The sequence below is a fragment of the Symphalangus syndactylus genome, chromosome 23, assembly GCF_028878055.3.
Source record: "Symphalangus syndactylus isolate Jambi chromosome 23, NHGRI_mSymSyn1-v2.1_pri, whole genome shotgun sequence".
Lineage (NCBI taxonomy): Eukaryota > Metazoa > Chordata > Mammalia > Primates > Hylobatidae > Symphalangus > Symphalangus syndactylus.
The window spans coordinates 39,379,721-39,404,841 of record NC_072445.2 but is presented as its reverse complement, the minus strand read 5'-3'; the positions used below and the strand labels follow the sequence as shown (position 1 = coordinate 39,404,841).

General features: G+C 36.6%; 1 protein-coding gene and 1 non-coding gene across 3 annotated transcripts in view; one reads left to right on the top strand and one right to left on the bottom strand.

Annotated features, from left to right (window-relative positions):
• Positions 1-25,121, bottom strand: part of TSBP1 (testis expressed basic protein 1) — an 81,613-nt gene that overhangs the window by 44,420 nt on the left and 12,072 nt on the right. For both annotated transcript variants that reach the window (XM_063632366.1, XM_063632367.1), the window contains 9 exons: positions 21,422-21,442; positions 20,896-20,916; positions 15,504-15,524; positions 9,419-9,439; positions 5,772-5,810; positions 5,146-5,166; positions 2,814-2,834; positions 2,123-2,143; positions 1,648-1,668 (listed from right to left, as the gene is read on the bottom strand). In XM_063632366.1, coding sequence (XP_063488436.1) covers positions 1,648-1,668; positions 2,123-2,143; positions 2,814-2,834; positions 5,146-5,166; positions 5,772-5,810; positions 9,419-9,439; positions 15,504-15,524; positions 20,896-20,916; positions 21,422-21,442 — 207 coding nt within the window. The remainder of the gene's footprint in view (positions 1-1,647; positions 1,669-2,122; positions 2,144-2,813; positions 2,835-5,145; positions 5,167-5,771; positions 5,811-9,418; positions 9,440-15,503; positions 15,525-20,895; positions 20,917-21,421; positions 21,443-25,121) is intronic.
• LOC129473928 (U6 spliceosomal RNA) lies at positions 18,647-18,753 on the top strand. The gene has a single exon (XR_008654438.2). It is a non-coding gene; the product is annotated as a U6 spliceosomal RNA (small nuclear RNA).

The following is a 25,121-nucleotide window of genomic DNA, read 5'->3' as shown; positions in this document are numbered from 1 at the left end:
AGTTAATAATCCTTCACTTCAGTGTCACTCAGAATGAGAAATATCCAAGTTTTGATCAATAATCCTCGAACTTTTAACTCTGAATTTTTTTTTCCTGTGTAAAACACCTGGAAGATGGCTTTCCAGATCTGGATACCCTTGGCTATGAGCAGTAAACCAGTTACACATTTAGATATTATGCTAACTTAATAGTTGCTTTGCCTGTATCTACAAATATGTATCTTTGATTCTGAAGTAGAACTCTTAGGATACCTGCCCTCTTGACATAAGTTACTAAATCCTTGGATAGGTGATCACTTCAAAATTTTGTTTCTTCAGTTTTTCTCTATTTTCTTCCTCCCTTTCCGTTTCAATTTGTGACTTTTTGTACCTTTATTTTTATTCTCTTTCTCAACATACTCATTTCTCTTCTTTATTCTCTTATGTGCCAATTCACTTACTCTTTCTACTTCCAATTTTCTTCCTACTTTTATTCTTTTTAAATTTTCTCCTATTTATCTTGCTCTAAACTGCATCTTCATTCTTTATCTGTTACTATTTGTGTTACTCATTCTCTCACTTTATCTCCTCTAGGCCTTTACTACCCTTTAATCTCAATATTAGAAGTTCATTTTATTCATTGTTAATAACCTGTTATAACACCGAAAAATGATAGTGGAAAGAATGAAGAGTTAGTAAAACTTCAGTCTTAATTTTATTAACTAACCCATCCTCTTATTTTTTTGAGAAATGACTCCTGACCCTCAGTTTCCGCATCTCTAAATATGGGTATAATAACTGCCTTACCCATTGCCATTTGAATGTTGTTTAGATGCAACAAAGTAATGTACACGAGTGTTAAAAAAACAGTAGTAGACATTATAGGGATGATCAAAGGATGTGACTAGGTTGCTAAAAGTTGCTGAAAATAGAGCCTAACTCTTCTGGAGAGAACTTTTCAGGGCAATTAGGAAAGGAAGGCCGGGTGCGGTGGCTCACGCCTGTAATCCCAACACTTTGGGAGGCTGAGGCGAGCAGATCATGAGGTCAGGAGATCGAGACCATCCTGGCTAACAGAGTGAAACCCCATCTCTACTAAAAATACAAAAAAATTAGCTGGGCATAGTGGTGGGTGCCTATAGTCCCAGCTACTCGGGAGGCTGAGACAGGAGAATGGCATGAACCTAGGAGGCGAGGCTTGCAGTGAGTAGAGATGATGCCACTGCACTCCAGCCTGGATGACAGAGCGAGACTCCATCTCAAAAAAAAAAAAAAAAGAAAGGAAACTTAAAATTTCCATTATTTTACAAAGTGAAGATAATCTAATAATGGAAAAATTATTTGCATGGAAAGCAAAGCAGGAAGTTTAGGTGCTGGGTTCTAAGTCTTTATTAAGTATTGGCTCTACAGAGCTAGATTATATGCTGAAGTGGAAACAGCTTAGGACCATCTCTAGCGGGATATTTTTCACTTTGCATTTCAGCTTCATAGTTAATATATTTTTATTGCAGAAACTGGATGAGTCCAATCTGGAGTACTGGGTGAGATTATGAGGTGGCAGAAGGACTTGATCCTTGAGTCCTTGGGCATGAATAATTGAAATAAAAATAGATTGATGTTCTAAGTAAAGTACCAAAAGGCATTATAATTGAGAATCAGATGACTTACCAATGGTTTTTTGAGAGAGCTCTAAAAAAAAAAAGAGAAAAGAAATCAGTAGCTATATATATATTTTATATATACTTTTTATTTATATACTTTCATTTGTATACTTTCCCTAGTAGGAATCTGCATCACTATTGTCAAGTTCAGCTGCAGTTGAGTAGTAGAAGTGGTGACTTTCTTTCTATGGCAAACTAGTACATATAAGGGCCTCCTCATCTAAAAATCCCTTGGGTGATGCTGAGAAGCCACTGGAAATCTGCAAGGGTTCATTCTCCACTTTGTAGTTTGTTTTTATTGGTGAAGTGTACATTCACAGAGCTAATCATGACTTACTGAAATGCTAGGTTGAAGAAAAATAAGGGTTGAAGAAAATGTGAACTCCAAACCCTTGAAATCCCTACATGGAAACCAGGTAGCGATCCCTAAGATACTGCAGGAAAGTAAAATGCTCACTGTGAGAATCAGACAGCAAACTTACTGATAGGTCCTGTAGCTCCGGCTGTGAGAGAGAAAGAGGGAGAAAGAAAAAGATATCAGTATGCTTCACCACTGTGAAGGAAATTCCCATTTCCCAACACTCGCTCTAGGGAATATCATAAATAGAAACAACGGGAAGATCAAGAGTTGCTTGTATGGCGAGCCTCAGGCAGGCTCCCTGTTGCACAATATAAGGGATGTACAGGAATGGAGGCCTCCTCCTGCTTTCAGTGATGGTTGAAAATCTTCAGAGGGTTGGGAAAGACTCACTCCATATTAATCTGTTATGCCTCTATTTTTCTTCTTACATTTTCTTGCCCCTTGCCCCTAGTTTCCTTAGAGACATGGTTTATTTGAAAGGTGTACCTTCCCTTGCTGATGGATCATAAGAGGGCTGTTTTGGCTTATATTTTTAAATGTTAGCCTGTGAGATTTCTTAACATTTCGTGCATGGCCTCTTTGGAAACTATGTAATAGGAATGCCAGGGGAGTTGAGAAAGACAGTGTTAAAAAAGCAAGTCACCCCTAAACCTCAGCATCACAATATACCCATTAGCAAACCTGCATATGCACCACCTGAATCTAAAATAAAAGTTGAAATTATTTAAAAAAATGCAGGGCAGATCAGGCCCCAAGACCTTGTAGGTCAGATATCAAAAGGACCAGAGTGGAAAAACAAACTTGATACTTACGAATAGGGGCTGTGAATTGCACTGAAATACAAAAAGGAGGAAAGTGTGGTTTGATATTAACAGAATTTTCATTTTACCAGTATTGTTTCTAAAGAAACTATGAAGCAATTCAACCAGAGGAGAACAACTACTGTGGGACTGCAGATAATCTTAGCCTGGAAGCTGCATAACCCTCCTGCCAGATCAAATCATTCAGCATCCATCTTAAATGAGAAATTTAAGTAACTAAAAATAATAAATATAAATAATTAAAATACAATTTTAAACATGAATTATTTGGCTTTCCCTTGTCCTAAACTCAGTAACAATTCAGGATATTGTGTCTGATTGCTTGGGCATCAGAAGGTGTCAGAAGATTTGAATACAATTAAGAAGTATGAGTGAGAAATCCTGCAGGGGTAGAAATGGTAACAGTTAGGATGTGGAGGGGACCCCATATCCTACAGATGGCCAAAGAACGTTAGAGAAACAGAAAAGGAACTCACTTATAGGTCTAATAGTTCGAGCTAAAATATGGAGAAAACAAAATAGAACTAATGAGAAAATACTGTTTGCATTAAAATTCTTTCTGGGAAAACATCACAAATGTAGACACCAGGAGCAAAATTTCCACTTCAGCGGAGGAACAAATAAAGTTTATAAATGCTTCTTTCTTCGTCTTGGAAGACCCCAGTTACTGCTGGAATCTGCCAGCTGGAACTGTGGGGACGCACATTTGGTCAGGCAGGGTTCCTTCCCCTTTCCCGACGGGTGTCCTGCTTGTATCTCAGGAGATTACACAGGCCATTGCCTGTCTTCCAGCTGGCTAATTTGAACTTGCTTAGCTAGAATCTATAGCCTCATCTGAAGGAGACAGTGGGAATTGCTGTCTCTGTAGTGATTTTGGCCCTTATTCAACAGAGTAACTTGGCTTGCCATGTAAGATGGAATAGAAACTGCTAGGTTGACTTAAGACATTTATAGGTATGAGTAGTGGGCAAAGGAATTGAGACACTAGACCCACATACTTGTTAATAATGCAGTAACAGTCTTCTTCCTTATGACCACACACACACACACACACACCCCACCACACCTCTCTACACCTCATAGGCTATAAGTGATCCTCTCACCTTGGCGTCCCAAAGTGCTGGGATTACATGTATGAGCCACTGTGCTTGGCCTAATATGTGCTTTTATGATACCTACCCAGTATTTGCTCTCAAAGTTTGACTTCGTTATTTTAATAATGTTTCATTTGTGTAAATACTCCAAGAGGAGTAGACACAGGATGTGATATACCATGAGCTTTAATTATCAAATCACTTTTTTTCTCCTTCCGTCAGAGTTAGTCCTGTCTCAGGGGCTCAAGCTCTGAACATCCTCAAAAATGAAGGATAGAAATATGTTAAGAAGTGAATTAAACCCTGATGAGTTTCATCTTTCTTGTCTTTGGCTTTAAGGTCAATCTGCAGGGCTGGAAAAGCTGGTTAAATTTGGACCAAGTGCATTCATCTTTTTATTTCCTCTCTCAGGGCAGAGAATTCAAATCCTGTAGAGCAATGGTTCTTAAACTTTGGTATGCACGCAAATCACCCGGGGATCTTATTAAAATGCAAAGTCTGATTTAGTAGGTCAGGGGTGGGCAATAGGCTGAGATTCTGCATATCTAAAACTCCAGGGTGATGTTGATGCAGGTCCTTGGACCCACTTTAAGCATCAAGGCCATAAAGGGCTGGTAAAATCTCAGATCATATAAAAGTCATTGTTTCCATTTACCATTTTTTTTCTTTTTTAAATCAACTTCCTCTCACTTATCCCTTATTCTCTATTCCCAACCAGTGCTTCTTCCAGAGATATATGCTACAGTTTCATTTAAAATTCTATCTGGATACTTCTTTCAGATTTATTGTTTGTTCATAACAGGGGATATACATCCCACACAAACATCAGTGACAGTCTGGGATGCTCGGTCAGTTAGCTGGGACTCACTGCATGTCACTGAAATTTTCTTGGTGGGTCTTAAGTAGAATGCCCACCATCAAGCCTCTTTCTTTGAGTGTTACTGCGTTTTCTCACAGGGCAATCTTTCTTCCTTTCACTTGACCATTTTTTGTTCTTAACCCTTTTCCCTTTGCTGTTGAATCTCAAGATTTTGGAAAAGTTAAAGGTAATAGTACTTTCTTACAGAGGCACCCCAGTTTATTAAGATAAGAATAGGGAATAAAGAAGGGGAAAGGAATGGACCATTTGTGAAACAAATAAAAAAATCTAGGAATATGAATGTCTTAAATATTCTAACAGTTTAGTAAAGCAAAGCACATGAGAATTAAAGAGCAGAAAAAGAACTTACTAATGGCTCCTGCAGTTCTGGCTAAAATACAAACAAAAAAGGTGAGTTTGGAGAGAGCATGACTCAAGGGTGTTTATCTCAGGGAGTTTCAGATCAAGCATTTACTACATATTTGATTTACGTGGAAAGGCAGCAAGAAGGTAAGTAGGCATTTTCCTTTTCTCCTTAGGAGACTGTTAAAATCATACTCCCTGCAGTTATTTTTCTTATTCTTAATTTTCATTATCTTCCTGCTGTCAAATCCTTCTAAAGGTTATAGATAATTTTCCCTGGCCCTAGAATCTTTTTCACTATTTCATTAATTAATCTAGTTTTTATTATAAGAATTTCCACTTTGCTAAATGAAAAAATTAATCAGTCGCTTAGAGGATCTTGAAATCAGCCTCAAATTCCTCACACTGGTAAAAGAAAGAGAGAACAGTAAAATTGCAAGTTTTTCTCCTTTCTTCCATCTTTATGTGCCTTCTCACCACCCTCCCCATTCCTCTGGTAGCAGGCACGTTATAGAAGATGAAAATCATTACACATGGTATGCATGTATCAGAATATCACATGTATCCCATACATTTGTGCAATTATTAGGTGTCAGTAAAAAAAGGACTGAGTTGTATATATGGGAAACTTACATGGAGGTTCTTCAGCTGTTTTTAAACATTTTATACCACCTATAATAAAAATTGAAAAAGTGTAATATTACTTAGATTTAGACTTTCAGAAGGCATGGAGATAGACAATCCCATTCCCTCCTCCCCCTCCCCAGGTGTGGTATAAACAGTCTTGAGGTTAAAAACCTGAGTCCCAGTTTTGCTATTCTCTAGCTCTGTGATTTTGGGCAAATCACTAAATGTTTTGAACATTAATTTTCTCATCTCTAAAACAGAAGTTGTGTCCCCTGTCTTACTTATTTTGTGAAATTGCAGTGAAAAATCAGGAGTAATAACAGAAGGGAAAGCTGAAAAGTTGTATTAGAAATGTTATGGAAAGAAATATTCAGTAACTATAAATGAATGAAACACTTCGGCAAAGTAGTAAGCTACTATATTTTACTTTTTTCTGCTTTAATTTTTCCTCTTACTTCTGACTGTCATTTGGAAAGTTCTGAGTCCTGACAACAGAGCATTATAGTGTGCACTTAATTGTGTTTTTATTTTTGATTTATTAATTTGTGTTATTTTAATCTTTTAAATAACCCTATCTTCTTGTGTACCTTAGTACCTTAATTATATCATTTTAATCTCTGTTGCTTCTGTTGAGAAATAACCAATCATATTTTAAGATGTTGAAAAATTTGCAGTTTTTTTTTCTCTTAAAATAATTGAATAATTTGTTTCCTTCTTTGTGTATAATTATTTTTCGCTTATTTGTTACTTTGCTGTTTTGGGGAGGGAAATAGTGGCTTTCTCCAGAAATGACAGGATCTGCCCTCAGCATTTGGGAAGAGATGTCTGTTTTTCTATGTGGTATTTTAGGCCGTCAATCACTGAACTGTCAGTTTCTTGAGAAGGTGAAGCCACTCCTACCACCAAATAAAGATAATTTTAAAAGGACAGTTTTCATATACTTAAGATTTTTTAAGATTTAAGATATTAACCTATGTTAGGAGTGATAAGTATACTTGAGTTATGCATATTTAATTTTGATCAATTATTAATGACTATCTGGAGATGAGAAGAATTTTAGGATACATGTGGGCTGAGCAGGAAAGAGAATCATGATCAATTACTGATTTCTGCCATAGGCAAAGGCATGAGCAGAAATGTAACACAGGTCATATATATTCCATTCCTGACCTAAAGTAATATGGAATAATGAGGAGAAAGGAATTTTTCTTTCTTTTTTTGTTTTTTTTTTTTGAGACAATCTCTCTCTGTCACCCAGACTGGAGTGCAGTGGCACAGTCTCAGCTCACTGCAACCTTCGCCTCCTGGGTTCAAGTCATTCTTGTGCCTCAGCCTCCTGAGTAGCTGGGATTACAGGCATGTGCCACCACGCCCGGCTAATTTTTGTATTTTTAGTAGAGATGGGGTTTTGCCATGTTGGCCAGGCTGGTCTCAAACTCCTGGCCTTGAGTGATCCCCTCACCTCAGCCTCCCAAAGTGCTGGGATTATAGGCATGAGCCTCCATACTGGGCCAAGAAAGGAAATTCTTGAGCTGAGTATTTTGTGGCATTTCCCAGCTGAAGACAAATAAGCAGGGCAGTGGAAGGTATTTACCTGTTGCCTTACAGAGTACAGAAGAAGATAAAAAAACTTACGATGTACATATCCTGCCAAAATACTGAATATTGTGTGTTTTGGATTAAGGACACTGTCTCTGTGGATATTCTTCCTAATGGGAGCATCAGAGTTAGTTCTTTTAGAGAGTACCACATTTTCCATACCAGACAGAATTCCTGATTATCTCTGTCGGGATCACAAACTCAGTTGCATTAAGCGGCTCAGCAGGTCTCATGATTGTGAATCTGCTAGTTATAAGGGATAGAGATGGTGAAAAGTCCATGCCCTACCCAGAGGCATTCAAATTCAAAATTTAAAATAATGCCGTCCTGGCCAAACAAAACACATCTACAGGTGGCACTGGGCTAGTGTTGGCTAATTTGGGAGCTCTATTTTCAGATAAGAAGAGATGATTTAAGTGAGCACCATCTATACTTCAACAACAGTGCAGTTTGAGATCAGCATCATATGGTTTGTGGCCTGAGCTGGGATAGGGCAAGTGAATCCCTTCCTTTTCGTTATTTTAAGGATAGGTATTGGTTGGATCACATTTAATTAAAACCTGTGAGTAATAAACTTGTTCAGATTGTGAAGCATCTGGAAGTTTTGATACCTTTTAGAAAAAATAATGAAATATGATATATTTAATTCCATCTTTGAACAAGAAACAACTTTGCTAGTAGGAAATGTGACCCTAATATGCAACCACAAATGTAATAGTCAGTATGAAAACTTTTGTAGGAAAAGCACATAGATCAGAAAAAAAACCCTGTCCAGCCAGGATTATCTGTTTTGGATTTTTTGCCGATTTCCTCACTTCCCTGCTCCTCATTCCTGTCACAGTCTTCCCTTCATTTAGAAAATGTGTTCATTTTTTTTTTTTTGACAATCAGTTCAAATCAGTTCCAGAAGGTTTATTTAAACTTTACCTCTTTGGTTTTCCTCCCTTCTCCATTCATTTTTTCCAGCTTCCCTCACTTCTCTGTTCTTTTTTTTTTTTTTTTTTTTGAGATGGAGTCTCACTCTGTCACCCAGGCTGGAGGGCAGTGTTGCGATTCCGGCTCACTGCAACCTCCTCTCCCGGGTACAAGCAATTCTCCTGCCTCAGCCTGCCGAGTAGCTGGAATTACAGGCGCGCACCACCACGCCCAGCTAATTTTGTATTTTTGGTAGAGACGGGGTTTCACCAGGCTGGTCTCGAACTCCTGATCTCAGGTGATCCACCTGCCTCAGCCTCCTAAAGTGTCATGATTACAGGTGTGAGCCATGGTGCCCAGCCTCTTCTCTGTTCTTTTATTTGATTAATTTTCAACTGGTTGTTGAAATTAATTATGTAACTGACTTGAAATTTTAATGAGGGATTAAATAACTTGCCTATGTTCAAACAAATAGTAAGTAGGGAGCTGGGATGAAACTCCAGTTAGCCTGGCTCTAGAGTCTGCATGCTTAACTGCTAGGCAATAGTCCTCTGTAAATTGAAAATAATTAACAAGCAAATTTATTTTAAAAGTGATTTTTAGTAGGTCTTATTATATTATTCTCAATTCATGGAGAAATAGTGTATAGTTCAGATAAGAAGTGAGCAATAACTTTTTCCTAAGCCTACAGTTAGAATGAACAGCATAATTTCCTCCCTTGAAGGTAGGCTGTGATTAGAAAGGGACATAGTCGAAGGGAGGATCTGTTTGAGATGGAAGAAAATCAAACCTGTTCTATACCTTAAGGAGAAGCAGTTAAAGGAAGGAAAATATTTAAAGATGTAGAAGAGAGAAGCAATGACTTCTGAGGAAATAAGGGGGTGAGAGGATGTGGTCAAAGGCAAGAATGAAATAATTTGCTTAAGCAAGGTGAGAGGTCTCATTGTCTTAGAGAGGGGGAAAGGTGAGAAAGGTGGGCATGATCCAGTTAAGATGGCTAATGAAGGTGAAGAATTGTGAGTCTTAAGCCCTGTCACCCTGACATAGCAGGAAACAGGAAATATTAAGACAGAGAGAAGTCCTCTGCCTAGTATAGGAGCCCAACACCACCAGAGTTTGAAACAAGAAGATAAACTTACTCATGGATCCTCGAGGTAAAGCTAAAGAACAATAACAATTATTCAAGTCAGTCTAAAGTTTCAGTAATCCATCAATTTCCCAAAACTCTTCCCAGAAATCGTGTCCTCTCTCAGGTTATTAGACTTTCCATTCCCCTGTAGGTAGGCTCATAAAGTGATCTCATAAAGTGTGGTCCCATGGATGGGACCTAATGGAAAGTTTCTAATGGAAACTTATTAGACTTTCCATTACCCTGTAGGTAGGCTCATAAAGTGGCCACACTTGAAAGTGGTCCCATGTCTTTTCCCCCTTAGACACTATGCAGGAGTGAAAGTTTCAGGGGAATATTCAGCTTTACTCTATTTCCAATATTCTGATTTCATTCACCACCTTTCTCCTGTCTTTTCCGTTTCTCCCTCCCTCTTTCTTTCATCTTTTCAGTTTGGAGAGTCTTCTTTCCCTAATGTGATAGCCTCAAGAACCAAAGAAAGGCAATGTTACAAAGGTTCTAGTTTTATAAGAAAAGAAAATCGAGATTGAGAAAGGGAAGGGCTGTGCCTGAGTATGCAAAAAATTAAAGGCAGTTTTAGCTTCCAGTTTGCTTGACTTTAAGTTCAGCACGTTTTCCTTCATATTCTTTACAATTGTCTCTTCTTTCTGAATATTCCTTAAATTTTTTTTTCTTTAATATACTGACCATCTTCCCTCTCCAGCATTTTTTTTTCTATTCTGTTTGTTCAGCTCTAAAATGTTTCTCTTGTAAAATAACCTAAATTCTAGGGCAAGGCTTGTAGAAGGTTTAATGATATTAACTTTAATAGTAATTTGTACAAGCTACCATAGAATGAACCTTCACTATATTCAGTGGAGAAAATCTGGGCATTAGTCTTATTTGTCTTACATTGACTGTTAAGTGACTATGCAAAGTTTGATAATTCTAACCATCTTTTGGAACTGCATTTAACTGATCTATGACAGGGTTTAATAATTTTTCTTCTGCTCAACTTTTATGATTCAATGAGGCTAAATTCACAAACTAAAGCCCTGTGTTCTTGGGCCTTTTAGCCTCAGGGTAAGTTTTGGTAGGAGAAGCAAAAAGGCTGACTTTCTAGAAACAGGGCCTGCTTAGAAAGAGGCAAATAAGGAGGACAAGATCCCTAGACAAACAAGGGTTTATGGTACTGAAACAACCAAGAACTTGCTCAATTCCCTTGTAAATTGTGCTAGATACCCGCATCTCTAAGTGCACGTCAATTGCTTAAAAGCATCAGCGTTAATCCCCCTTTGAAAAGAAGATCAGAAAAAAAATCCCACACTACCCTCCCCAGGGAGCATCAAATCCTCTATGCCAGCTGTAGTGTGATTTTTTCATGGATTGTTTAGGCATCTTATACTTTGATGGTGTGGTCAAGGCCCAGAATGACATGTTAGACTGACGATGAGCAGAGAAGGTGATTCCCTTTTCCTTTTCTTCTCAGCCTTTGTAAAGGTTGAAACTGTTAAGGGAACTTGGAAGACCTTAGTTTGTTTGTTTGTTTGTTTGGGGAACAGGGTTTCACTCTGCTGCCAGGTTGAAGTTCAGTGGTTGTCATAGCTCACTATAACCTGTCACTACTGGGCTCAAGTGATCCTCCCACCTCAGCCTCCCGTGTAGCTAGGACTACAGGCATGCCACCATGCCCTACTAATTCTTTTAATTGTTTTGTAGAGACAAAGCCTCACTATGTTGTCCAGGCTGGTCTTGAGTTCCTGGCCTCCAGGATCTCCTACTTCGGCCTCCCAAAGTGCTGGGATTACAGGTGTAAGCCACCATGCTTGGCCCTTAGTCTTTTTTTTTTTTTTTTTTTTTTTCTTTTTCCTCTACTTGCTTTGAGGAGTTGGAGGACCTTAGTCTTGATTAAACTTTCCTTAGTTTTCCTATGTACTCCCTTCTTATTATCTGTTTGCTCTAATTTCCCTTTCCTAAATTGAGAAATAGAAAATAAACTGAAATATGGTTCCTGGAGTTGGCACTGAGGAATAAGAATAAAAATCCACATCAGTCTGAGTTAATTGGTTTATAAAGTATATAATTCTCACCGAAATCATTTTAGAAAGGGGACCGTTGATTAGGTCTCAGTAAGTACAATGGGCCATCAACTACTAGAATGCTTGGGTTTGAATCCTTGTTCCTCTACTTACTAGCTGTGTTACTCTGCCTGTTTTTTTTTTATGCCTAAGTTTATTCATTTTAAAAATAGGATTTATAATAATATCTACTTTCTAGGATTATTATGAAGAAAAAGTGTTTAGGACAGAGCCTGGAGCATAATGCTCAACACATATTATTATATCATCATTTCAGATTGCAATCCTTATCTGTTTATACATGTATAGGTAAGGGACCATAGCCTCCTCTATCTTGGGCACTACGCTAGTTCAAGATTTTCAAGGAAATAATAGGATCAAGTCCTTTGAGGTTCCGGTTTGAGAGGCCCTTTCTCAAGTTACCACAGTCCAGTGAATTGCCTATGAGACTTATCTCTCAAGAGGGCCTCATCCATTCTGTAGGACCACGCATCATCTTGAGCTTCAGGGATGAATAGCTTCCTGGTGGCCCTATGCATCTTTCAGTTAAATATATAACTAATTACTCATCATCCTTTGAGATTAATCCCAAAATGTGTCATATCCTCATTCAATTTACTCACCATCTGAAGACAATCCTCATCTTAAGGATGCTTATTATCATAATGCTTTTTATAATTGCTAATTGGATGTTCCTTCCACCTCTCCTTACTCCCTTAAACACACCATGCTGTCTGAAATTCATATCAGCAAATTTTCCTATATCTTTAACTTCTCCAAATGTTTTCTTCACCATCTTGCTTTAATGTGCCTGGCTGTCTTTTAAAAATACTGTATCTCAAGGCTGGGTGTGGTGTCTCATGCCTGTAACCCCAGCAATTTGGGAAGCCAGGGAGGGCAAATCACTTGAGGCCAGGAGTTCAAGACCAGCCTGGGCAAGATGGCAATACCCTGTCTCTACTAAAAATACAAAAATTAGCCGGGTATGGTGGCGCACTTCTGTAATCCCAGCTGCTTGGGTGGCTGAGGCACAAGAATCGCTTGAGCCCAGAAAGTGGAGTTGCAGTGAGCCGATGTTGCACCCTGCACTCCAGCCTGGGTAACAGAATGAGATTCTATCTCAATTTTTTTTTTAATACTGTATCTCAGATGTTGCTCAAAGCATACAAAATTTTAGTTAGACGGAAGGAATACTTTCAGAAGATCTATTGTACAACATGGTGATCATAGCTAATAATGTGTTATACTTGACATTTGCTAAGAGAGTAGATTTTAAGTGTTCTCATCACAAAAAGTATGTGAGGAAATGGATATGTTAACAGCTTGATTTAGTCATTCTACAATGTATACATATATCAAAGCATTATGTTGTATACGATAAATATATACAATTTTGTCAATTAAAAATGATAACATTTTTAAAAAAACATGTCTCTTACAGCCCTCTTAGTGATTTTTTTTTTTTTTTTTTTTTGAGACAGGATCTCACTCTGTCACCCAGGCCAGAGTGCAGTGGCGTAATCACAATTCACCCTAGCCTTGACCTCTTGGGCTCAAGCGATCCTCCCACCTCAGCCTTCCAAGTAGCTGGGACCACAGGCGCACACCACCATGCCGGCTAATTTTTTATTCATTGTAGAGACAGGGTCTCACTCTGTTGTTGAGGCTGTGATGTCTGGTTTTTTGTTTGTTTGTTTGTTTGCTTGTTTTTTAGAAAAAACCATACCCATATACATGCCTGAATGTAAGTAAATGTCATTTTTGCTCGCCATTGCTGTTTCCAAACAATGTCTTCTCCAGTAGAAACTCCTGTTGTCTTTGAAGCACAGATGAGACTTTACTCTGTACCTCTCTCCTTCTTGCCATCATAAATAAGTATGATGGTCATTCTCTCCCATTTCATTCTCTACCAGAAGCCAGGGTTGCTTTTTTAAAGCATAAATGTGGCTTTACCCCTTCCTTGATGAAAACAGTGGCTTATTGTGGTGCTCAGAATTGTTCTCCATATTTTATTCTAAAAGACTTTTTGTGATCTGGCCTCTCCCTACCTTTCAAACTCCTCCACCATCTTTCACAACTGGCCTTCCTGCAATCTCTCATACATGCTACTCTTCTTCCCCTCTCAGGAACTTGGTGTTCTTTCTGCCTGAGATACTCTTCCTTAAGATCCTCATGTGGCTGCCACCTTTTCACCGTTCAGAGTCAGTTCAGATATCTCCTCAGGGAAATTTCTTCTAATCTCCTAGCTAAAGGCCCTCACTTCTTGGTCTTGCTCTATCATATTATCTTAATTTGTTTTCTCCGTAGAATTTACTATGATAGTCTAGTAATCATAGTAGGAATTACCTAGAAAGGGAAATCATTGTATTTGTTTGCTTACGTGTTTATTTTCTGTCTTACCTCACTAGAATCTATGCTGCCTATGAAATACTTATATTGTCTTAGGTATAGCAGCTGCAGTGCTCTAAATGATTTCCCCTTTGGAGGGTTTTTATGGCAAGCCTGTCTCACATGGGTCCTCTGCAGATTTTGCTGAAGAAACTGAAGATTTGAGTTTATTGTTTAGCATGTTTCAACTCCCAAATATTTTACCCTTTCCGTAAGTTAGATGAAAACAAAGTAAAACTAGATAAAACATGTTTTAATTACAAAAGTAATAAAATATTGAGCTTGGTAGCTCTCTAAGGGCACCTGTTAACAGTTGTATATACAACAAAACGGCCCTGTTCATGGGATAAGGTTATGGCACAGTATTGGATTAGCACACTAATTCTGATATTTTATATTAATTTACATTTTAAGATTTTCAAATTACATTTTAAAAATTGAAGTAATATATTTTTAACATATGCATGATTTTCTAAATTCCTTGGAACAAACATTTTATTTCCAAACAATACTTTGGATTGGAAGAGTAAATACATTTAATGATGTCCTGGGGGTAGTTGGACAACCTCAGGACTTGGAGTCCAAAGGCCAGTGTTTAGAACCTCAGTTTTACTCTTTTGCTAGCTATATACCTTTGTCAAGTTAAATAATATCTTTAAATTTCATTTTTTCCTCATGTGTAATATCTGTAAATAGTCAAGAAACATGACTTACTTTAATTACGACCCTCTCCTTGTCCCCTATTCCCGTTCCCTGGTCTCCTCACAAACCTCTCTCTTCTTCCCTCCTATTCCTAAGTTAATGAATTTATTACTGTTTTGCTGAAACTATGATTGCCAGCTAAAACCATTTTAATCCTCTCTTTGTTGTTTAATCGGTGGACTTCTCATTCTTCGAAGGTCTCATTAATTTTAGAGAAAATACTCAATGATGGGGAAGGAAAAGGAGGTGAGGGACAAGAGCTCAGCAGGGTTAGGGAATGTTCCTTAGTTCTGTGACACACTAAAGAGACTTAGAATTTGGAAATACGAAATTTCCCCGCTCGCTCTCCTAAAGGTAAATACAAACAAAAAATTCATGTGGTTGTCTGGCTCAAAAACTATCCATTTCTTTCTTTTTTTTTGCAGGGGACAGGGCAGGAATGAGTATCAGAACCAGGAATGCCTGGGAGCACCAAACCCTTAGTGTTGGTTGCAGCTCAGGGAGATAGGGAATTAGCCATCTCTTCCATTGCTGCCAGCCTGACTTGGGGATGCCTCAGGGAAGGCTGCCCTTTCCTGCTAGCCATGTAAAGCTTTAAAATTCTGAGGACACAGCTAATATCATTTATCCCTCATTCTATATTATCTTCATCCTCATCTTATTTTCCTTACTAACTTCTTGCTCTTATCCTTTATTTACTCTGCTTTTCCAACACTTCAGGTTTGGAAATTGCTCTCTTCATGTCATCATAATAAACCACTAGAAACTTGCATTTACTTTTGACTGATTATTGAAGTGTCTGGTTATGGAGAACAAAGAAATTGGAGAAATGTGAAGCTTAAGCTTCTGCTGTGCTGCAGCGAAGAAGTCTGGGAAGTTTAGGAAGATATCCTCTTGATTAAATGGGGCTAAATGTCAGCAGAATTGAAGAAAAGTAAAGGAACTTACCAATACTTGATCGAGACAGTGCTAAAATAAAACACAACAAAAGAAGAATGAGTTCTGTTTGTCCCAGGGAGAACTTAGATGCCATAGACACTATATTGCAGAAAGATTGTGGGAAAGAGGATAGAAATGAGTCACAACTCATTTCCTGGTATCAATTGCAATGCAATGTGGTGAGCAGCTGGATATCTACATATGGATTGCAATACTTTTGTGATAAGGTGGGACTACAAGATCTATGCAAACTGTCTTTCAATTTTGGTAAGAGAATAAAAAATATTTTTGGAGATTGCTAGTTTCTCAATCTAAGGACATTTTTCTGTCCCTATAAGTCTTCTTTCATTGGTGATGCTGCTGCTCTGTTCTTTCCTTCTCTACCTTTCCTCCACCTCTTCCTCTCTCTCCTTAATTTTTTTTCTTTTTTCCCTTTGTTCAAAAAGATTTTTTGTTACACCAAACAACTACCACCTAACTGCTTCAACAGGGGTTTCCACTTTCCAAAACTCACTTGTGCCCTATGGAGATGAAGAATAGCAAGAGACCAAATCAGGAAGTTCTTGAATAATATTAGAAGCTAAAGAGTCAAAGTAGTGAAAGTATTTAGAACCTCGGGGCTTACTGAAAGGGTGCTTGCTATTGAGGGGAATATTTCATCCTCTCCTTTAAGTGATTACTTTCAACACGGTATTTTTTAAAGTTTATAAAGTAGGGCTGAGCTTGAAAACTAAAAAGAGAAGTAATATATTCAAGAAAAATATATCAAGAAGGAACCCATATTCTTGGTAATGAATGAGAAGTTTCACCACTCATGTGATACCTTATTGGGGGACTGAGGCTTAAATACTTGATCATCAGCAGAAATCAAGGCCATAGGCCTCATGCATTGTAAGAACCTGGGATTATCTTCCTGTTTAATATGTTAGGTTACATGGAAAAAGGGAATTAATATTGCAGATGAAGTTAAAGTTGCTAATCAGCTGACCTTAAAATAGGATGATGATTTTGATATATCTCAGTGGGCCTAATATAATCACAAATATTTTTAAGAGTGGAAGAGGGAGATAAAAGAGAGTAAGAGAAAGAGGTATTACAGTGGAAGAAGGGCAGAATGGTGTGATGTGAGGACTTGACTCATTTTTGTTCTCTTTGAAGATAGAAGAAGGGAGCCATGAACCAAGGAATGTGGCCAGCCTCTAGAAGCTGAAAAAGCAAGGAAACAGATTTGTTCCTAGAACCTCCAGAAAGAATGCAGTCTAGCTGACAACCTGATTGTTGTCCGGTGAGACATATATGACAGATTTATAACCTATGGAAGTGATAGATGATAAATTTGTGTTGTTTTAAGCCATTAAGTTTGTGGTAATTTGTTAGAGCAGCTATAGAAAACTAATACAACATGGTTGACTATTTCTCCAAAATTCCCTTGTAGTTAGGTGTGGCTATATGCTTGAGTTCTAGCCAATCTAATGTTGTTAGAAGTGATATGAAAGTCATCCAGGCTTGTTTGTAAAGTCAGCCACTCATGATCTTCAAGCTTTTTTCTTTCTGTTCACTTAATGTGGACTAACATGATGAACTTAGAAGCCATTATTTGAAGATGGTGGAGTCATTAGTTAAGATGAATTTGAGTGCCTAAGACATTGCTGAGAGAAGGGCCATCTGCCAATCTGGAATTCTTGTTTTGGACTTCTCATGAGTAAGAAATAAAATTATATTAGGGAAAACCACTGAGATTTTAAGATCTGGGGCTAAATCAGTGCAGATAAGAAATATAAAAGAGAAGTTGCAAGATCTGAAAGATGGAAGGAAAATCTTTACATACATAGTAATTTTAGAAGTAGAGACTACAGTTGGTTGTTAGATAGATATAGATATAAATATGGGCAAAATTCATAGCAATTAAAGTTAAATTTTTCTGTAATTAAAGAAAGATTGAGTCCACAGAATGGAAACTCTTCAATGTTTATGAGTGTGAGATTAACTTCATTTATCCTGCTCAGAATAAATGGAAGCATTCAGGATTTTCCATTGTGGGTGTGAGATTCACTTCATTTATCCTGCTCAGGATAATCTCACACTCATAAAAAGTTAATCTCACACCTATAAACATTATAATTAAAATGCAGAGCACAAAAATAAAGAGAATCTTGAAAATATATTTACTTAGGAACAAACATCAAACTAGTAATAGATTCTTATCAACAATAATAAATAATAAACAATAAGCAAATGGAATAAATCTTCAAAGTACTGAGGGAAAATAATGTTCAATTCTATACCTAGCTAAATTTTCATTTAAGACTGAAGGTGAAGTAAAGCTATTTTCAGCCATGTGAAGGCTTAGAAAATTTTTCACATACATGTAGAGTTTAAAGAACCACTAAAGGATTGTATTTAGGCAAGAAATAAAAGAGAAAAGACACAAGATGTAGCAAATAATGTTAAGCAAAAACAATGCTGAAATATTGTTGTAAGTCTAAGTAATAATTAATTGTGAAAAATAAATGATTATTTTGTCTTTAAAAAGAATACCACAAACAAGATGGAGAATGTGGAAAGAATAGTTTGGGGGGAAGATGGTCAAATAAAGGTTATTATCTAGTCTTGGAAGAAGATACTGATTATCTTTAAGTTTTAAAGAAAAATTAAATAGTACGCATGTTACAAATATCAGGATACATAAAACAAAATCCAGAAAAACACTAAGTAAAACAAAAGAAACAAGGAAATCTAATATACCAGCAGAAGGTAGGAAAGAAGATTTAAAAGTGAAAGAACAGAGCATAGTACTGTAAGTTGAAAACACAATATAAGTTGGAAACATTTAGATAAACATATATAATTCACAATATAAAATGAACTAAATTCATCTACTTGGAAACAGAAAATTTTACATTGTTAACATGAACAAAGTCAAGCAATATGCCATTTAAAAAAGACACAAGACAAAAACAAACTCTTAAGGTTCAAAATAAAAGGATGAAAGATAGGCAAATACTAATTAAAACAAAGGTGTTAGAACAATGTTAATATCAGACAGTGTAGAATTGAAGTAAAAAAATAGTCATGAGGATATGACTGGATATGAGGATATGAGTTTCAGCAGCATTTAGAAGTTACTTAGATACTTATATCAGAAAATAAGAGCGCCCACTTTGGCAGCATATATACTAAAATTGGAATGATATAGAGAAGATTAGTGTGGCCCATGTGTAAGGATGTCATGAAAACTCGTGGTGTCCCATATAAAAATAAAATAAAAAAAGAAGATGAGAAAGTCTGGAAATTAATTAAGAGTTTCATATAGCAAGCTAGAAAAAGGAACAAAAATAAAGCAAAAGTAAAGAGAAGGAATTTTACCCATAGATATACATAGCCCAAGCTATGACAAGAAAATGGTTTTAAGAATTGGAAAAGGAAACTCGAGATTATCAGATTTTGCAGATGACATGATTTTTTACATATAGAACTCAAGAGAATCTGAAAATTATTAGAACTCTAAGAGCACAGCAGGGTGGCTAGATACAAAATCTACTCTCAAATATACAACATATAACTTATATTCCAACAATAATTATTTGTAAAATCCATATAGAGAGATAGTATTCACATCCGAAACAAAAAACAAGTATGCGTATAAGAACTAATCCAACAAAAGACATGCAAGACCTTTCTGAAGAAAATTATATTACATTACTGAAGATTATATGAGAAAATTTGAATAGTAGGCAACCATGTTAATACATGTTAATACATGGGAATAATTGATTTTACAAATTAATCTACAGACTCAATGAAATTTCAATGAAATCCTAATATGACTCTTATGGATTTTGAGAAATTATGAAATTCTCTTGTAAGAGAAAAGGTCAAAGAATAGCCAACACATTTCTGAAAAAGAACAAAGATAATGTGCTATTTTTTATAATAAATGTTATAAAGTTTTAGTAGTGAAAGCAATGTAGTATTGGTTCAGTAAAAGACAAAAGATCACTGGAACAGAAAATAAAATCCGTGGAAAAACGAAATATATAAGATGAAGATGGCATTACAAATCAGCAGAGAAAGAATGCACCAGTCAATAAATCTAGTTGGAACAAGAGGAGAAGAAATCCCTCTAGTTGGTTTTCCAGATGAAAGGAAAATTAGATCTCACCTGTATTATTTCTAAAATCACTCACCAAAACCAAAAAACAATTAACAAAGCCCCATTTGGAATAAAGGCCTATATGTAGAAAGGGAAATTTTAAAACTATTGAGAGAAAGTATTAGATAAAATCTTTGTGATACCCAGATAAGGCCAAAGAAACAAAAAAGCAGAAACTCTAAAAGAAAACAAGAGATTGACAAATTTTATTACAATAAATTGTGTGGTGTTGGGGGAGAGTGAGTAGAGGCCTTCTAAAAGTCAAGAGACAGCATAAAAATTTAAAGCTAGGAGACAGACTTGGATGAGATAATTGCAAATATTTAACATATAAAAGTTGATCTTTCATAATAATAAAGAATTCCTACAGATCAATAACTAATAGATAAACGGGTAAAGTAAATGAACAAGCAATTTATATAGGGTGAAGCCTAACTAGCTAGTAAACCTATGAGAAGACACTCAATTTCAGGAGTGAGCAGGGAATGCAGATTTTAAAAATTGTATATGTATTCAAGTGGCAATAATAGAAAAATATGACAAAATCTGGGATTGTTACTAATGCAGAGAAATTGGAAACATTTATTTATTTTTGTATGCCTCTATGTAACTACCAAGGAGCTTAATTAATAGCTAGTAAAATTTAAAATATGCATAAATTACACAAATGCTCATATACAATGTGAACACTAATCCTACTTCAGTGTATGTACCCTGGATAAACTCTTTTCCATCTACTTAAGGACTATCTTTGCAGCATTATTTGTGATAGCAGAAATTGGAAACATTGAGAATGCATCGGTAGGAGAAATAATAGAAAAATATTGTATATTCATAAGGTGGAATATTATTCAACAAAGTGTATAACCTGGATTTCAAAACTACATTTTGGGAGAAAAATGGAAATCATAATGATACTGTCGGACAGATGCCATTTTTGTAAAATTAAACATTAAAAAAAGATACTATATTTTGTTCAGTGATAGAGACTATAAATATATGTAAATAGACTTAAATATTTAAAATATATTAATAAGCCTTTGGGAAGAAGGGAGTGGAATATGTCTATGATAACTTGAGAAATATGACAAGAATATTATCAATTTGTCGTATCTAAGTTGTGGATATACAAGTGTTAATTATTTTTATACTTAATTTTAAAAACTTTCTTAAAAGAAAAAATACAGAAAAAATAGGGCTTGCAAACCAGATGACAGTAGAATTGAAAGAAAACTACAAAGCACTTACCTAGAGAGTTGGCTGATGGTGCTAAAATACACACAGAAAACATGAGGTGAATCATGAGAATTTGGATCCCTAATCTTTACATATCAGCTTCAGTCGCTGTCACCCCCTTCTCAGGAGTTGAAGTCTAGGCCCTGGGAGTCATCACTGATCTGGTGATGGGTACTGACGGCCACTCCCACCAGCTACTGCATATGCTTTCCATCTCTAAAAATGGGTTTAATTTTTAGTAGGCTGATGCCATTCCTACTGCCTTAATACCTCCCTCCCTTTTTTCCCTCTCTATTTTCTTCTCTCTCTCCCTTTTATCTTTATTACTTTCCTTTTCTCTTGCTCATCACTTCTTCTATTGTTTTCCTTTTCTCCCAGCCAGATCATTCTAAACCAGCACTAGAACACTTTATCTATTGCTTAGTATTCATATGACTTGTTATATGACAGGATTTCTCTTTCCTCCAAAGCATTTACAATCTAGGGAAATGTTGCTAATAAGAAGCAAATTTTTGTTGAGAAGCAAGATAATACTTACTGTGATCTCTTTTGGATCCCTCTGAAAACACAAACGAAAGAAAAATCAATTTGGATATTCTATTTCTGTAGTTTTGGTATCACTACAGAGGATTACCCAATCAACACTCTCAAATATCCAATTAGGCAAGAAACTGGAGACAAAATCTCCTCATGGCTTAATTTATAAGTTTAATGACATAAAAAAACCAGGCAAAGATTAATTAAGGTTAATACATGTAGTGAGAAGAAATAATAAACTATACATGCAAACATTAAAACAGAAGAATGTATAGTTATAAGGTAAGTTGAGGTCAAATAAAAGAAGGAATGGCAAAATATTTACTCAGCTGACTGAGAGTTCAAGTTCAGTGACAATATGGCAAATTATAATGAATGCAAATGTGCATATTGATTGCGACTGAATGTGCATCCTGTGATCTAAAACTTGTTTCTTAGTGATGTCATGGAAACAGACTTTCTAAAAGATCTGGAGACAAAGCAAATTACATGAAAAACTAGTCATGTTATCACTGTTGTTTTCATAAAAGTATAAAAGTAAATAGTAATATTGATGCTTTATAGTTGATTTAAATTATGTTGAATCATAATATCATTTGATATTTCACTATAGTTAAAGATCTACTCAGAAATGTAAAGACAATAGTATTTTTTTTTCTGCTTCTTTTCTGAAAATGAGTGCTCTCCATCCATACTTGGCAGTCATTGTGATGGGAATTAAGTATAAAACACATTCTCTGTTTTATAATAATGTTTCTTGTTTCTCATGGTTCTATGGGGATTTTAAAAATGGTGTCTCACGCCTGTAGTCCCAGCACTTTGGGAGGCCGAAGTGGGTGTGTTACCTGAGGTCAGGAGTTCGAGACCAGCCTGGCCAACATGGTGAAACCCTGTCTCTAGTAAAAATACAAAAATTCGCCGGGCGTGGTGGTGCACACCTGTAATCCCAGCTACTCGGGAGGCTGAGGCAGGAGAATTGCTTGTGCCCGGGAGACGGAGATTGCAGTAAGCCGAGATCGTGCCACTGCACTCCAGCCTGGCCTACAGAGCAAGACTCTGTCTCAACGAAAAAAAAAAAAAAAGGGAAACTACATCAAGATGTTAATAGAGTTGCCACAAAAATGGAAAATACCACTGAGATGCTGAACACTTTAATATGCTGCACTTGAAATTTGTTATAAAAACTTTCATGTGCTGCACTTACATTTGCTAGAAAAATACTAAGAATAAATTTAATTTCAAAAAAATTTTGGAATAACCGTGGCAGCTTTTATATGTGATATATTTAAGTTAAACTAAACTTTGAGTACTAAATTTCATGTACCTAAACTAACATAATGACCTTACCTAATATTAATATCTTCCTGCCAGAAGATTTCTATAGTCTCAAGTTGACCAGTGCATTTATATTCCTATGTCTAGAAATAATAGAGGGAAGACTAGTAGGGCATGGGAACCTAGAAACTTAGGATGACTGAGATTTATAGGTTATGTTAGGGGGACTGGAAAGTCACAGAAATGGTCATTTGGGTTTATGAATTTTAAAGTATGACTTATTAAAACAACAATAAAATGTTTACTGATTCAAGTTTTTCCTTAAGAACGCAAGGGAGCCCAGATTAGAAAGATACTAAGATTGTAGGCTTGTACACTAAAGATCTGTAAACAGGAAATTAAAAATTAAGATATTACTAAATTACATAAGAATAAACTCCCTAATTGCCTAAAATTTGGAATTAGACAATTCTAAATTCCTACCCAGGTCGTCACTTGCAAGTCCTGTGGCCTTGGGCAAGTCATTAATGTTTTTTAAGCATAAGTTTCTCTTCTGTAAATTAGGGATAACAATAGTAAATTACTTTATTCATTTAAGAGCTACTTATTAAGGATCTCCCTCGCTGTGGTGAGGTGAATAGACTATAAGAAGGCAAGAGGAGTATCAAGGAAACAAGGTAGGAGGCAAGAGATATTGGTGTTTGGGCAAGGATTTTCATGGTGGTGGAAGGTGGTTTGATTTGGAGTATAATTTGAAAGCATCAGAGATGGGATTTGATGGTGGATTGGATGAAGAGAGTAGGAAAGGAGTTAAATATCATTCCAAGGTAGATAGTCTGGACAATTAGGTGAATACAGGTGCTAGCACCAGTCTGTAGAAGGGATTAGGGCTTGGGTTTTAGACATGCTAAGAGTGAGATGCCTTTCATATATCTTCAGGACACGTGTGCTATGATTATATAGGTTGGTTCACTGCACAAAGGGTTAAGGGAACTGAAATCCCCAGCAGTGTCTCTGGGGTGGGGCTGCATTCACTTGCAGGAAGGAACACCTTTTCCTAATATGCACCAAAGCAACCTGTAGGCTACTGGAGGCCTTGGACAACCAGGGAGGGATTTTTGGGTAGCTCATCTTTGTGTGGTTGACAGGGTTATTTGTAGATATTAAATATTAATAAAATGAAAAAAATGCTCACCTGAGTGACTAACATATAGTAGGTGCTGAGTACATGTTAATTCTCCTCCCTTCTTATGGTGTGTAGTTTTATTTTGCTTATCTGTGTACCCTTAAATTCCTAACATTGAGGTAGCTTCTTGCACTGGTTAAATCTGGTGTTCTGGTGGACTGTTACTGAAGAGATTTTTTCCCAAGAAATATGAGATGTAAATGACAACAGTAGACAACAGCAGCATTTCTTTGCACCCTTGGAATTTTATTGCACAAGTCATACCTTAATGTGATGAACTTTTAAGAATTTATTCCTTGATTTCTTTTTTTTGTTATTATACTTTAATTTCTAGGGTATATGTGCACAACATGCAGGTTTGTTACATATGTATACATGTGCCATGTTGGTGTGCTGCACCCATTAACTCGTCATTTACATTAGGTATATCTCCTAATGCTATCCCTCCCGCCTCCCCCCACCCCACAACAGTCCCCAGTGTGTGATGTTCCCCTTCCTGTGTCCAAGTGTTCTCATTGTTCAATTCCCACCTGTGAATGAGAACATGCGGTGTTTGCTTTTTTGTCCTTGCAATAGTTTGCTGAGAATGATGGTTTCCAGCTTCATCCATGTCCCTACAAAGGACATGAACTCATCCTTTTTTATGGCCGCATAGTATTCCATGGTGTATATGTGCCACATTTTCTTAATCCGGTCTATCATTGATGGACTTTTGGGTTGGTTCCAAGTCTTTGCTGTTGTGAATAGTGCCACAATAAACATACGTGTGCATGTGTCTTTATAGCAGCATGATTTATAGTCCTTTGGGTATATACCCAGTAATGGGATTGCTGGGTCAAATGGTATTTCTAGTTCTAGATCCCTGAGGAATCGCCACACTGACTTCCACAATGGTTGAACTAGTTTACAGTCCCACCAACAGTGTAAAAGTGTTCCTATTTCTCCACATCCTCTCCAGCACCTGTTGTTTCCTGACTTTTTAATGATTGCCATTCTAACTGGTGTGAGATGGTATCTCACTGTGGTTTTGATTTGCATTTCTCTGATGGCCAGTGATGATGAGCATTTTTTCATGTGTCTTTTGACTGCATAAATGTCTTCTTTTGAGAAGTTCTGTTCATATCCTTCGCCCACTTGTTGATGGGGTTGTTTATTTTTTCTTGTAAATTTGTTTGAGTTCATTGTAGATTTTGGATATTAGCCCTTTGTCAGATGAGTAGATTGCAAACATTTTCTCCCA